The sequence below is a fragment of the Brienomyrus brachyistius genome, chromosome 13 (assembly GCF_023856365.1).
Source record: "Brienomyrus brachyistius isolate T26 chromosome 13, BBRACH_0.4, whole genome shotgun sequence".
In the NCBI taxonomy this organism is placed as follows: Eukaryota; Metazoa; Chordata; class Actinopteri; order Osteoglossiformes; family Mormyridae; genus Brienomyrus; species Brienomyrus brachyistius.
The window spans coordinates 9,503,235-9,518,804 of record NC_064545.1 but is presented as its reverse complement, the minus strand read 5'-3'; the positions used below and the strand labels follow the sequence as shown (position 1 = coordinate 9,518,804).

Below are 15,570 nucleotides of genomic sequence, written 5' to 3'. Positions count from 1 at the left end.
CACGCGGCGCACCGTGAGGTGATGGAAGGATAAGACTCGTAATGTTCATGATCCTACGCCAGTGCAGTTTTTACGGTAACTCCGGAAATTCTCCACAAACTGCGCCACATACGTATTAAAGGTAGGATGTTAACTGTCAAAAAAGCTTTCTTTTCAAATTAACCTAAGCAAAATATCCTAGCAAATCATTTAATAATTATTTGCATATTATGCTAGGTAATGTAATAGATTTAAAAAAATCTTTGCAGGAATAACACTTGTAACGTGGTGTCGGAAAAACTAATTTTGCTTAAAATATGGGGAGGTGCGTTTCGCCTGATTCACACAGGCTTATATCGTTAACATGTACGGGGAGCGTCACTATATTTGGCATCTAAGTAAACATTTAATGTTAATGCAAAATTCAGGTCTGAGGAGTGCATAAACGAAGGTTAAATTAACACGATCGATTCCATGAAATATGCAACATGAAAGGAACAGAATACGCCGTAACATTGTCGTTTGAGATCACCGGAGATACTCTCATTGGAAATGACATGTATTGGGTGATTTGACGCAGTTCAAAGAATTTTATCTAGCACACAGTGCAAGTGGTGAAGGCTGTCTTGGCTTTTAACAGTAAAACGTGAATCCTGTATTATTAGAAATATTTTATTACTTTTGTAAGTGGGGGATAGCCAACATAATGTCACCATAACGTCAAAAAATACTAAAGGGAAATGATTTTGCTGATCTGTTCTACTATTACATTCGATTTGAATCACTACAAAAATACACGGAAACAATATGAATAAAATATATTTACCTGAAAATAATGCTTCTTTTATTGTGTTTAATGGCGTATTAAAATACATGTATTATGAATTATGTTATTCACTACACTCTCAGAAAAAGGGTAACCCTTTGTACCCTTGTACTTGTACCTTTTAAGGTACAGAAATGGACTCTGGGGAACATTCCAAAACTACAAACAACATGTACCATCCTCAGAGTCCATTTCAGTACGTTTAAAGGTACAATTACATACAGCTAAGGGGACAATTGGCAGACCCTTGAGAGTACATACAGCCCCAGTGACAAGCAAAGGTTTTTAGTTTGTATCCGTTTTTTCCGAGAGTGTATCTTGGGGAGAAAAAAAAAACATTTATGGGTTTATAGGCTAAGTTCTGTTACATAAATGCATTCCAAATTTTCCATAGAATTAGACGACATTATTTCCTATTTAATTCCATGTAAGGTTGCTGAGAGGGACTGCTGACATAAAGTAGACCAACAGACAGCAGACAGAGAGGAAACACTTTGTACGCCAAAACAAAACAACATTTATTCTCAAAGTAAAAAATATCACACTCTGAAGGCCACTTTTGTTGGGTAAATTAACAACCTGGAACATTGTTCACATATTTACACTAAGTGATATACCATCTCGTCTAGCTCAGTAAGCCTAGTTCTGTCAGACAGAATTGGTGTTATGACACATGCCCACAAACAGCGATTAATAAGAATGTAATCATTTTCGTGGTACACAAAATGGCAGCCTTATCGTATCCATAACATTTATTTTCAACCGAGGCATGGGTGTAATCTACTGACCATCTTTTTAAATACACTTGGTAAGGAGATATTTCATCCACGACAATGGAAGGTCCATCACCTGGGTTCGTTGGGACTTTCAGACCCAACGAGTCAATGACCGGGTGTTTGCTACTGGTACTTGTGAGGCACCTTGTCAATCTGAGGTAGAAGCGTTGCATCCGAATCTTAAGTAGCGGTGTATCGATGAAGTAACAGTCATGGCACTCCGCAGTTTCGGTATGAATTAAAAAAAAGTTCCATACATCACATTTATATGAATATTATGGACACATCAGAGAAGTGCTCCAATGATCCAGTCATTCCTACTACATGCTCACGATTCCCTTTTCCTGGTCACAGATAATGAGGCTCATCCTCCTATATTTAAGAGGCTCCCATCTGCATGCAGCGATGCAGCTAGCAGTCATGCAGCCAGGCTGGGAAATTGGCTCGTGCAGTCCTCTCATCCTCGTCAAGATGGTCTTGAGCACAATGAGAGTGTATATGAAAAAAATATATATATTAAAGGGTTCCAGATGTGCACTTTGAAGACAGGATCAGCTTCAGTGTCTGTCATTTTCACCAGCGCCTTCGTGCATAGTGATCTCTCTCCCGTCCTCCTTCATCCGGCGCGTCCCACAGACTGGAAGCGTTTTGGTCGGCACGTAGACTCCCGCCTTCTCTGTGTGCTAGCAGCTGCTGCTCTTCGGGCCTCCGGCGTCTTTGCTCGTGATGATGCTCTCTGTGGATTTCAGCAGTCTCTCCAAGCACGGCGCGTTGATCTTGCCCTGGGGCGGCCGGCCGCCTGGCGGCTCTCTCCTGGCGTCGCTGCTGGAGGAGACGGCGTTGTCCTGCGTGGCATCATCGTCCCGCCGTGGCAGCCGCTCGTGTAGCCCCATGAGGCCCAGCTCTGGGCCAGGGGAGCAAATGGGAGACACGTGGAGCCATTTCAAGCTGGTGGCAGAGTAGGGGTTCGCCACAGTATGTGGGACGCTCAGAGCCTGACAGGCGGAGTGAGCCGCTGCGGTACTGACGGCAGTGATGGTCGAGACAAGCTGTACAAGATCAAAACAGAGTTTAATATTCTTCCTCATTGTTTTAAATTGGGATTCTTCTTAAGAAGCTAGAGAATTAGACCAAACATCAGCATGCTGCAAGCTGACCCGCTGAGGGAGTAGCACTGTATCCTGAAACTGCCATAGTTTGGTTTGGACCCTACCCTCTGCTATGTCGACCTGTCATTCCGTGTGGAGTCATCACCCCCGAGTCACTCCGTGTGGAGTCATCACCCCCGAGTCACTCCGTGTGGAGTCACACCCCCGAGTCACTCCGTGTGGAGTCACACCCCCGAGTCACTCCGTGTGGAGTCACACCCCCGAGTCACTCCGTGTGGAGTCACACCCCCGAGTCACTCCGTGTGGAGTCACACCCCCGAGTCTCTCCGTGTGGAGTCACACCCCCGAGTCTCTCCGTGTGGAGTCACACCCCCGAGTCACTCCGTGTGGAGTCACACCCCCGAGTCACTCCGTGTGGAGTCACACCCCCGAGTCTCTCCGTGTGGAGTCACACCCCCGAGTCACTCCGTGTGGAGTCACACCCCCGAGTCTCTCCGTGTGGAGTCACACCCCCGAGTCACTCCGTGTGGAGTCACACCCCCGAGTCACTCCGTGTGGAGTCACACCCCCGAGTCACTCCGTGTGGAGTCACACCCCCGAGTCTCTCCGTGTGGAGTCACACCCCCGAGTCACTCCGTGTGGAGTCACACCCCCGAGTCTCTCCGTGTGGAGTCACACCCCCGAGTCACTCCGTGTGGAGTCACACCCCCGAGTCTCTCCGTGTGGAGTCACACCCCCGAGTCACTCCGTGTGGAGTCACACCCCCGAGTCACTCCGTGTGGAGTCACACCCCCGAGTCTCTCCGTGTGGAGTCACACCCCCGAGTCTCTCCGTGTGGAGTCACACCCCCGAGTCACTCCGTGTGGAGTCACACCCCCGAGTCTCTCCGTGTGGAGTCACACCCCCGAGTCACTCCGTGTGGAGTCACACCCCCGAGTCACTCCGTGTGGAGTCACACCCCCGAGTCTCTCCGTGTGGAGTCACACCCCCGAGTCACTCCGTGTGGAGTCACACCCCCGAGTCACTCCGTGTGGAGTCACACCCCCGAGTCTCTCCGTGTGGAGTCACACCCCCGAGTCACTCCGTGTGGAGTCACACCCCCGAGTCACTCCGTGTGGAGTCACACCCCCGAGTCACTCCGTGTGGAGTCACACCCCCGAGTCTCTCCGTGTGGAGTCACACCCCCGAGTCTCTCCGTGTGGAGTCACACCCCCGAGTCACTCCGTGTGGAGTCACACCCCCGAGTCACTCCGTGTGGAGTCACACCCCCGAGTCTCTCCGTGTGGAGTCACACCCCCGAGTCACTCCGTGTGGAGTCACACCCCCGAGTCTCTCCGTGTGGAGTCACACCCCCGAGTCACTCCGTGTGGAGTCACACCCCCGAGTCTCTCCGTGTGGAGTCACACCCCCGAGTCACTCCGTGTGGAGTCACACCCCCGAGTCTCTCCGTGTGGAGTCACACCCCCGAGTCACTCCGTGTGGAGTCACACCCCCGAGTCTCTCCGTGTGGAGTCACACCCCCGAGTCACTCCGTGTGGAGTCACACCCCCGAGTCTCTCCGTGTGGAGTCACACCCCCGAGTCACTCCGTGTGGAGTCACACCCCCGAGTCACTCCGTGTGGAGTCACACCCCCGAGTCTCTCCGTGTGGAGTCACACCCCCGAGTCACTCCGTGTGGAGTCACACCCCCGAGTCTCTCCGTGTGGAGTCACACCCCCGAGTCACTCCGTGTGGAGTCACACCCCCGAGTCTCTCCGTGTGGAGTCACACCCCCGAGTCACTCCGTGTGGAGTCACACCCCCGAGTCACTCCGTGTGGAGTCACACCCCCGAGTCTCTCCGTGTGGAGTCACACCCCCGAGTCACTCCGTGTGGAGTCACACCCCCGAGTCTCTCCGTGTGGAGTCACACCCCCGAGTCTCTCCGTGTGGAGTACTCTTTGTTACTCTGTGTTCCCCCCTCGGCTGAAAGCCATGCAGTTGGGTGAATTGCACATAATGTGTTTCTACAGGCTCTGCAATGGACTGACATCCCACCCTGTATATTCCCCAACCCCCTGTGACTTTGTCCTGGATAAACAGCATGGAATATGGATGGATGAATTTAAATCATTATTGTGTCATTGTCTGGTAATATGGCACGACATTAGTGGATATGAGTCTGTCTAAGGCTGCACGCAGTAATGGGCAATTTAGAGGCAAGTTACATGGAGGAAACCCATGTAACAAAGGGAGAACATACAAACTCCTCACACACACAGAACAGGAGCAATTTAACAAAACAGAATTAAGTATTTGCTAGACTCCCCCCCCCCCCCCCCCCCCCGAAGAGGCTGCTCAAAAAAAATTCAGTCGTCTCAAACCCTCAATGAACTTGGTCACTTCTGCGAACACAATCAGAGGTTCCTGTTCGCTCCCATTTTCCATGTCCTGTTATTTAAGTGCAGCATGACAGCCCAGAAACACCCAACATAATGCACAGGTACCTTCTGCTTCTTCCGAAGACAGGTGTGCTCAGGTCGGTCAAAGGCATCATTTCCAGGTTTTATGTTGGGGAACCAGGTCTTAAGTAATTCCTCCACTTTCAGTAGGATGTTGATGTAACGTTCGCTGAGGGAAAAAAAAAAGAATATTTCAAACATTTCGTTTTTTTTTTCAACAAAACCAAAACTGGAAATCAGAACCTCCCATTTTTCCAAAATAAATGCAAGCAAAAAAACTCAACTACAACACGTTGCTTTTTTGATACTGACTATTCTGATGGTCTCGTGTCAATGATAAGAACTGAAAGAATGAACGTAGACTCCCAGAGGTTAGTACATGTTTGCGAAGACCACTGTAACACCCTCCACTCTATGCAACATCTGCACTGATTACCTCAGTCTGTCTGAACCTTGGCTTGACTCCACTAGTGCGTGTTGTGATGCATCATCCGACATGGGGAGTGAGGAAGCAACAATCACTCAAACCAACAGCAGCAGAGGAGCTACCTATCCAAGCAATAATCCTTAAAATGACTCACGATGCTGGCAGAGGGAGGTGATGGATGAAGGAGAACATAATATTTACCCCATTCCTGGGTTCTGTAGAATCCCCATTATCCTCTGGAGTCTGTCTATGGCAGTGCTCTCCTGGAAACTGCTGAGACCTACAAAGGAGGAATGAATTTAACGATGGCAATTTTGCACTCCCATTGATTCCGCTCTATGTGGTCAAGACAATTAGCCAGATAGGTTCCCAGAAGGACTAAAATACTCAAAATGTCATTCAGTCACCATGCAGTGTTTTGACGCGAGTCCAGTCCCAGACTGAACTCTCTCCTAGAATTTCCTTTCATTTACTTGGTCTGGTCACTGGTATGGAAAGCTATTCTAGACAATAGGTTGGGTACAATATGTAGGGTACCAGGAACACCGCTTCTTACAACAATAAATGTATTTTTGCATAGCGCAGTATCACGACATAACATCGTCTCAAAGCGCTTTACAGTATCCTCACCCAAAGCCCCCAGTGAATAAGCCAAAGGCGACAGTGGCAAGGAAAATCTCCCAAGAAGGAAGAAACCTTGGGAGGGACCAGACTCAAAGGGGGAGCCCAACCTCCAGGGGCCGGCAGGGATAGTCAAATAGGAGGAAACCCATGTAGGAGGAAACCCTTACAACTCGACAGTATGAATAAACATTTAAATAGCTTACACCAGTTAGACAGTGCTCAGGGACTTGAATGAATTTCTGTAAGTTTTTCTCGAATACACCAACAGAACACTCATCTATTTTCTGTGCAACAATAACAATTAAGATGAAGCGAACACTGCTAGTTATTATACAGCGTCGCGTCAAACGCCGTGCATTAGCCCACTGCTCTGAAATCGCAGCTGATGGCACCTCGTTGACCCCTCACTCACGTTATCTGGGGTGCTCTTTTGTTAGACACTGCGTTCAGCACATAAAGGAGGCCCTGAGATCATTGACGTCTGCGTGGTGGAATATTAAGGGGAGGAGGGGCAGGGCGGGAGGCGGGGGAAGTAAGAGTGAGAGCTGGATCGCAGCTTAACTAGCCAGGAAAAATGGATGAATCACTTACGTTGCCTGTATCTTCCAGATCGCAGAGAATTCAGGATCGAAGACAGCGGGCGAATGAAGCAGTGCAGGTCCCTGCACTGTAAAACCAGGAGTCTGTTTCAATGACTTCATCATGATTTCACAATGACATTTTGATCTCTTTGTATAACTCTTTTAATCACGCTGGTAGAATGAATGCTTAATGAGCACAGAAATAACAAGTACTCTCCTTTTCATCCTCAAGGCTACAGTCCTTATACATATTCATCTTCATCTTCTGCTGTAGGTGGGGGGGGGGGTACTGGATGCATGTTAAACTCAAGGGGATAGAAGGATGAGAAGAGGGAGGCTTTGAGGAGATTTTGATTCTGCTAGACCTAGATGCGGTTCCCATAGGGTGAGAGTCCTGTTCAATAGCGAGACGTACCTTGTCTGCAAACAGCTCATCTCTTTCTGTCCCGTTAGGGGGTTTGCGGTACCCCGGCTCCAGCGCGTCACCGCTCCGGGGCCTCTTACGCGCCAGCTGAGGCTGGATACCCGACGGCTTTTCTGGACGCTTTGGGGAAAGGGAGTGGTGCTTCTCCTGGTGTGGCAGGGACAGTGAATCACGTACTGGGAAGGAGTCAGCGTGGCTGGAGGGCGAGTCACAGCGAGGGCTCCCTTCCGCGTCGCAGTTGCCTTCGGACGCGTGCCGAAGGTTGAAGTTGTGTGCCCCACAACAGCCCCCTGACTCTGGAAGGGGAAGCGAAGATCTGCCAGCACCTTTATCCTCATCCTCGTCACTGGCCAGCCAGTCAATGGAACAGTCAGAATCTGAAGTCGACATCTTTTGCTTCAGCTTCTAACTTTTGGTGACCATCACTGACCTGTACAAGTAAACCATTTGTCAGCAGCCAGTATTCCACTGAGAAGCTATGATCTTTATCAGCTAAGATCGTTGACAGACAGGGTAGAGAATGTGCAAACTTCAGGTCTTCACTGTAACATCATGATCATGACAATTGAAAGAAACAAACAATGGACTGGGAAGAAAAATCAATTTTCCCCCCCATTCACTAGAAGATATTGTTGAAATGTAATTCTAAAGGCTGGGAGGACTGATAAACAGCTTGATTGTTAAGAGGAAACTGAATTGGAAAACGTTAAACATCCATAAAATTGCAGTTATCGGGAGTGACACTTTGGCTTTCATTTATGAGGTTATCCATATCTCGCTTTGCTATCTGTGAAACTCATAATTCACTCCCCGCTGAGCTGCAGTCCTGGCTCAGTATTGTAGGATTTGGGAAGGTGGTGCACATTTTAGTGCATAAAAATAACCCTAAATGTTTATGTCAACAAACATAATGAATGCAATAGCTATATTAGAGGTACTTATGTCTGAGAGACAATCAATTGTTTCATTCCCAGCACATAAATAAGTTCATCTCTATCTACTCAAATAACTCTTACAGACATTTTCAAAAACTGATGTATCTATAAATGACAGAGTGGATCAGATAGTCACATGTGTGCAAGAAATACTTCATACTGAATACTGATATTCTCTACGATACCGTTTTGCTGGGTGTCGGCCAGAAATACAGATCACTTGATCCAACTTCCGTTTTGAGAAGCTGAGCATCTCCTAAACTGCTTGACATCAGCATGACAGAATTTACATTTCATAGTTTTTTTTTTTTTTAAAACCTACTGTTGGTGAAACGTGCAAAGATCTAAGTGAATGTGCTGCGACTTGCCATTTACATGAGCCAAAATGATGCAGTACACAACTGGGAAGAGTGTATATTGAGTCTCCTATACATTGACTACAATTCAGAATCAGTTTTTATTGCACAAGGTCTCACTCAGAAGGAATCTGACTGGACATTTGCTCGAGGATAATGAAGAGCTGAATACCACATCAAATCAGCAATTCACAAGGCATACTCCATCAGCACTTTATACCTATACCCATACTGCTTATTCTAATTATAGCAATGACTTAATACTCACAAACGCATTTCCTGTGAAATGCAGTTTGTGATCGCCTTAGAACAATGAGAGGGCAATTACACTCTCATATTCCACGTAATTGAGAGAGGTTAGTTAATCTAATTAGGTGTCTTTGGACGACAGAAAGAAACTGAAATACCTGACAGGAACGGACTCAACTCCACATACGCGGCCGGGGAGGGATTTGAATCCCTCAAAACTTGGTGCACGAGACAACAGTGCCACCTAATGAACTACTCGGCTCTTATATGCTACATATGATAAATGCATTTGTAAGTAACAGGTAGGTATGTTTCAGAATATCTAAACATACCGCAGATATAAATGTAATTTCGTTCGTCCAAACCAACGTGTTACCTTCGTCGCATCCTCTTCTTCAGTACGTGCAAAGTGAAATTTGCACGTACTGAAGTGCAAACTGTGTTGATCAGAATCCTCGAATCCTCTAGAGGGCGCACAAGCACTTATTAATGTGCAATGTAACGGAGTTACAAACGCAACCCTCGATTTAACTTACTGTACACTAATCCAGCAGAAAGTCTTCTCACTGCTGAAACGTTTTAACTGGAGGTTGTCAAACAATTGCTTTGTGGAATCTCCACAATGCAGTTCAACATGCATTTGTGTTTAATATTCACTTAGATGTATAGACATCCTTTTCCCTGTCGATTTCTAAAGTTCTTAATTGCTTCCATTTCATCGATGGTCACAATAAAGGTTTAATATCAAACGTCTTTATGAAAATAACCTGCAATGCAACAAATGCAGTTTTCATCGGTTTCCTTCATTGCCCTAGTGACGTTTACAGATTGCATGGGATTTTGGCCAATCCTCGGGTAATATTATTTAATAGTAACGACGGTTGAATGAACATCTATAAGCGCTTTATCCACAAGGTAACAAGTAAAGGAAAGGGGTTACTAAAATAAAACAGTGACGTAATTACTAGGCCTTAAATGATACTAATTCCCATTCAAAGAATATGCATAAAATTAGTACATAAATATTTTAACGTGAAGAGTATTGTATCGTTGATTTTTATATTTCATTTTAACTAAATATTTTAAACGTCTTTTAAATATGAATAATAAAATGCTTTAATTAAGGGAAACCGTCAGACGAGTTGAAATAGCTACAATCAGAATGGGTCGCAGATCTGCAAATATGCCAAAAGGCCTGATTTTCAACAGATGGCCCAAACACCAAACCAAGTATACCTACACGCGCAATAATACCCATGCAATAATGCAATACATTTATAATAAAAACTCAAAAGACACAAACATGTAATGTTCATGGTTTTAATAAGTGTACTACATAAAAAAAATCGTAGATAATATTACTGTTATCAGCATCAACGAAATTTTACATTAATGAAACAACAACAATACTAATAATTTTCAAAAGACACAAGCACGATTGAAGATATTCGGTGCAACTTGCTAATTTTGTCATGATGACGGGATTTACACCTACACTAAATAGTAATGAGGATGAGGCCCTAGACAGATTCCTCCACATCCCCTAAAACGTACAAAGGATGCAAACATTTTGAATGAGTAGAACAAAGAAAGTTATGACTTCGGTCAATATCCATATTAAACGCGCAAAGAATAAATGCAATGCGTCCCCAAATGTAGTCCAGTGTTTGCGGAAGGACAGACGCCGTGTTGGTCACAGAAACTTGAACCCAATCAGATATATTATAATAGAATTCCGAGACAACTGGATCAACATTCCTCTCAACATGTACCCAACACGATCTTATACACATTACGGCATATAAAACCAATAAACACGTTGCTGTACTGCTTTTTTCTTGATTCGCCACGGTTGCTTTAGGAGAAGATCCCGGGTCAAGTCAAAACGAGTCTCCGAATTTAAAATAAGAATAATGTTACATAAGATGAACCCCGACTGCTTTCTTCCTATTAAATACAAGTGTCTACAGCAAATCTGCGCTGCGGATGAAAAAAAATGCGGATGAGAGGGCAATGGTGTCATTCCTTACCAGAAGTGAGTGAATCGCACTTCCCTTTGTTCAGCGCAAAAACACAGGGCTCTCGGGTAAAACACTGATCATGACCGGCGCGGCCGTTTCGGTGATGTAGCCCAGTTTTGGAGCACCCGTGTCACTTCTCCCAGGGCAACGTGTCTGGGAGGGCGGGCACAATCCCATGTTGCCTTCCGATTCGCTATCTTAAGGTACGAATCTGACAAATGGCATTCATGACTGAGTGTGATTGGGCGGACGGTCATGTATATGTAAATATTATGCAAATTAGAAAAGCACGTGGATGGAAGGAGTGGCTTCGTTCCAAGAAGCTTCGTTGTGCAACCGTTTCAACTGCAGCTGGTTGGCTGCAAGTCTGCCACTGCGAATTGGAGGTCCAATTCACTTCGTTACTTTTATAAGATAAGGAGTTACACAAAACGCAACGTATTTGGTATCACAGACTGGCATTGTGTATGTATTTAAAAAATGCACAATGTTGATTTAAAGACAATACAAAACACAGGGTTTGTTTGTTTAATGTAATTTGTTATTGCCCAAGCATAATCTTTCCGATCCATCAGTACTTTGGCAGACGCTGTACAAAATAACCCAGTATGCACATCATATGGCATGTTGGGTGCTTTAATGTTTTTTTAGTCTGCAGTTGCAATTATGTAATTTTAATCGAAAGGCTGTCAGAAGAGCTAATGGGGTTCAGATCAAAGGAAATTTGTTGAATTTTACTGAATTTATGGATGGTGATTGATGGATATGTATAATTTCCATCTATCCAGCATTCTTCCAATTTCATATCCAGTACAGGGTCACGTAGAGTATGGAGCCTAACCCTAACCATAACCCTAACCCCCTGGATGGGATGTACAAACACCCACACATACAGTAACACATTATGCATAATTTAGAGTCAACATTTCACCTTGCTGCATGTTTTCAGACTGCGAGAGGAAACCGGAGTGCATGGAGGAAACCCGCAAAAACGGGAGGAGATGATCACCTTTAACACACAGATTTGGGGAATATTAAAAACATACCTACATGCATACATACATGCATGTATACCTACATACGTACATGCATACATGCATGCATACTGTACAAACTCACAACATATGGGCAATTTTCAGGCATCCGTCCGGCGAACCTGATGCTTCTAGATTCTAGAATATAACCCAGGTAACACTTTAGTCACGAGTGCTAACTGCTTTTTGGGATCTGTCCCAGTGAATTCCCCAGACAACTTTTCCTTCCCCTAAATACTAGCTTGTGAAGAAGAATGGAATAGCATTGGAAGTCTAAGAGTGGAAGTGGGGATTCAGATCCTACTTTTGCTTTGCGCGTGTGGAGTTGCATGTTCTCCCTGTGCTCTGTGGGTTTTCCTCCCTCAGACCAAAGACATGCAGTTAAGCTAATTGGTGTCTCAGGACGGGCCATAGTGTATGATTATGTTACGTGATGGACTGGGTGTAGCCCAGCTTTGTTCCTGTGTTATGTAGCTTCCTCGCTGGAAAAAAAAGTGATTGGAAGCGTAGGAGCACTAAAGAGTGGTAAGTATGGTAAATAACATCATATGAAAATGTTAATTAAAAAGTCCAGAGATGAACTGCGTTGCTAGTATTTAGGTAGCATGAATTGGTAATTGAGGTGTGCAAATCTCTCTCAGATGACAGCATCCCAGAAGAAGCAACGTTTTGATCCACCAACCATGACCTGGGAAAGAACTGATTTGGGAAAATGGTACAAAATGAAGAGAATGGGAAAAATAGTATGTATATATATATAAACTGAATTAACAATAAGATATATGATGTCATAAAAATATTTCACAGTAGATGAGAAGAAAGGGGGTGTGAAAATGGCTTGAAGTCTGGGAGGGTTCAGAACTGGAAAGACTGGAAAGAAAGAGAAGGCTAGGAAGGATCCGAGCAGAGAAGTGTTGGGGAGCCGGGCTGCCGATTGAGGGAGCACCAAAGAAGAGCAAGTCTATAGCTGCATACGTTCGTTTTTCTAATTGGATCAAATTCAGAACAGATCTCCAGAGATAATGACATTAAAGTGAAGAGGGAACTAATGTCTGTTAGCTTTTATTAAAATACAGAGGTTTCTGGTCCATGCAATTTTAATTTCAATCTTAAAGCCGTCTCTCGTTTATTGTCTAAATAAATCAAGATCACAGATAGTGCATATTTTCAACTAGTACATATACTGTAATTACAGTAATAGTCAGTAATAGTAAATATGTAAACAGATCTTAAAAATGACAATGACTATTCTGAAAAGGTTAGCAAAACGTGAACTACACAGCTTCTGGGTACATGTGGGTGTAGCGTGTGCTGCTTAAGATGGGCTTCAGGCCCCCTTGTGACCCTGACCAGGAAAGGCTATTGGAGGATGGCTGACGGAGAGGTAAACTTTACCCTTTCTGGTAAACCAGAAGCTGACAATGTCAAGCAACATACGAGTCATTTCACAGTTCCTAACTGGAGTAGCCTTTCTGTAATTTTCTAGATTCCCTTCTACTTAGCTGGCCCCATGAATCACTGAAATTCCAAATAGTATAACCAGACCCAACTTGGCAACATAATAAGCTACTCATACCCCACTGGTGATTCACACATTAAAATGATGTAGCATCACTGAAGTTTGACCATACGCTTTGGTTTAATGATTCCTTTTTGGGCACATGGTTTATTGACAGAATTGGATAATTCTTGCAGTTCATTATCTTGACCACTTTTTCTAACACGACAAGACATTTAGCTAGCATCACATAACACTATTTATTAATAAAATTGGTGCAGACAGAACTCTTAACTTTTGTATTGTACATACTACACTATTTCTATTGTACATTTCTATTGCTGGTCCCTTGCCTTGTACCTTATGATGTCTGGGTGAAACATTGAGGCGGCACATTGGATAACACCGTCACCTCCTACCTCCAAGAATATAGGTTTCGATCTGGCACTTTGTGTGTGGAGTTTGCATGTTACCCCTGAATTTGTGCACGTTTTCTCAGATACCCCAAAGAGATGCTCTTTAGGTTAATCTCTGAATTGCCATAGAGTGCATGCATGAGTACATGTGCCCTGCAATAGACTGGGGTCCCAGCCAGGGTTGATGTCTGCCTATGGAAAAAAACCCCACACTGCCTATGAAACACTTATGGGCTCCACTATGAACTAAATTTGATGGGGGTAGGGTGTTGCACAGTGGATTAGGGTTAAGTGGCTCAGCTGCCAGGGTAGGGCTCTGGATCAAAGCCCTTAACAATCAAATGGTTCAGTGGCTCTCTGACCCGACATTCCCAGAAAAGTATGTTGCTTTGGATGTTGAAGTGTCTGCTCAATAAGTTTAATGTGAATTGTCCCTCACGTCAATCTTAGGCTGCAAACCCGTTGGAAGATGGACGAATAGATCAAAAAGATCACCCGAATTCCCTAAAAAGTATGTATTTTGCCTTAAGATATGGCCCATATTTCATATACAGCTCAGGTAACCGTTTCAGACAAATTGCACGTCCTTATATGTCCTTATTTCCTTTTTAAATCACCGGTAAAATTCCAGCGAAAGCCGATCCCAACATATGTGCCCCTCATACTTTTTTGCTCTTGTAAAAATGAAATTGGCTCCAGTGTGCACAAATAGCCCAAGAACTCGGTATAGGGGCTTATTTACTTCTTTCCAGAGCCGGGCTGCTGTTTGTGTTCACGTTTCACAGCGAGCGGCGGTACACTGCGAAGGCAGGGGAAAAAGCTTCATTTTCAGGTATCTGGGTCACAGCACAAACATATCTTGCGGGCCTCTTCCAGGCCCCAAACCATAAGCATTTGGTGCCAGTCTAAATAATTTCCCAAGCAGGAATGGGAGTAACTTCAATAATTCAGTGCTGACTCCCCTGGGTGATGTCATAATAAGACTGAAATACAAGCTGCACCACACATGAATGACAGATAAGAGAAGTATTGACTATATATGGGGTTCTGTCCGTCTTTCCAAGGCGTGGAATTGCGGCCTGCTTTTTTTGACTAAGCCTGAGCATTGTGGTCCTTCTGAACGGAGTCCTTTTGGCACTCTGTGTGCTTGCTTGTAATTTGAAAGCCCTGCGCTTTCTATTTTTAATTGAAGAGACTGGAAAGGAAGCGAAGTTGGCCATCTCCCTACCGCTCGTCTTTTCTTCGGTGATCGGCGTGCCAGGATAAGGTGAATGGTCGCCGCAGAGTGAATGCATACGGAGGCACCATCGATGAGTCAGACCATCTCCGCTATGTCTCCGCGGCACTTAAGTGAGAGGCGCGGCAGACACTGCAAGGTTGGTGCGTTTAGTCAGCGCCTTATCGCAGTAAAACGTGACAGCGTGTAGGAGACTCCCACGTGCAAACATTTTCCCTTTCTTAGCCTCTGAAACTGCAAAAGCATTCGGGAAAAAGAGACTATTCTCCCTCCCCTGTATTAAATAAGCACCAAACATCATTCACATCCTCTTTGACTTATATGCAGATATTGTTTTACAGTAAGCACCATGAAAAGGAAACTGATGATAAATATCCACCTATGTTAGGTGATATCATTCTTCTGGTCTCAATAATCAGCCCTATTTTGAACTGATCTGATGTGCGTTGAAGGTTTTTTTTTTCCCCCAGTGTGATGTCATAAAAACCATCAGACAAACGGGCACTGAGCAGCTGCCACATATCAAAGTGAAGACAGGAGACGGTTTATTTCCTTCGGCTCTATGTGGTGTCTTCAGCAAAGCAGTGTGTGAAAACGTTAGCAAGCAAGCGGCACGGTGGGAGGCCCGCGAGAGTGACG

General features: G+C 44.9%; 1 protein-coding gene across 1 annotated transcript; it reads right to left on the bottom strand.

Moving 5' to 3' along the window:
* Positions 1–635: 635 nt before the first annotated feature.
* Positions 636–10,896, bottom strand: LOC125706604 (circadian-associated transcriptional repressor). Its single transcript, XM_048973352.1, has 6 exons — positions 10,756–10,896; positions 7,177–7,615; positions 6,772–6,847; positions 5,758–5,836; positions 5,175–5,298; positions 636–2,630 (listed from the first exon to the last, which is right to left on the bottom strand). Exons 2-6 carry the CDS (start codon positions 7,573–7,575, stop codon positions 2,265–2,267), a joined length of 1,044 nt encoding a protein of 347 aa, XP_048829309.1. The 5' UTR covers positions 7,576–7,615; positions 10,756–10,896; the 3' UTR covers positions 636–2,264.
* Between the last annotated feature and the right edge of the window lie 4,674 nt (positions 10,897–15,570).

What these genes read in the sequence shown, in the direction of transcription:
- LOC125706604 (XM_048973352.1), bottom strand. Translation starts at nt 7,575, where the DNA reads ATGTCGACTTCAGATTCTGACTGTTCCATTGACTGGCTGGCCAGTGAC. An exon ending in ATGAGCTGTTTGCAGACAAG is followed by an intron (nt 6,848 to 7,176) that starts GTACGTCTCGCT and finishes CTGGTTTTACAG; the next exon opens with TGCAGGGACCTGCACTGCTT. An exon ending in CTACAGAACCCAGGAATGGG is followed by an intron (nt 5,299 to 5,757) that starts GTAAATATTATG and finishes TTTTTCCCTCAG; the next exon opens with CGAACGTTACATCAACATCC.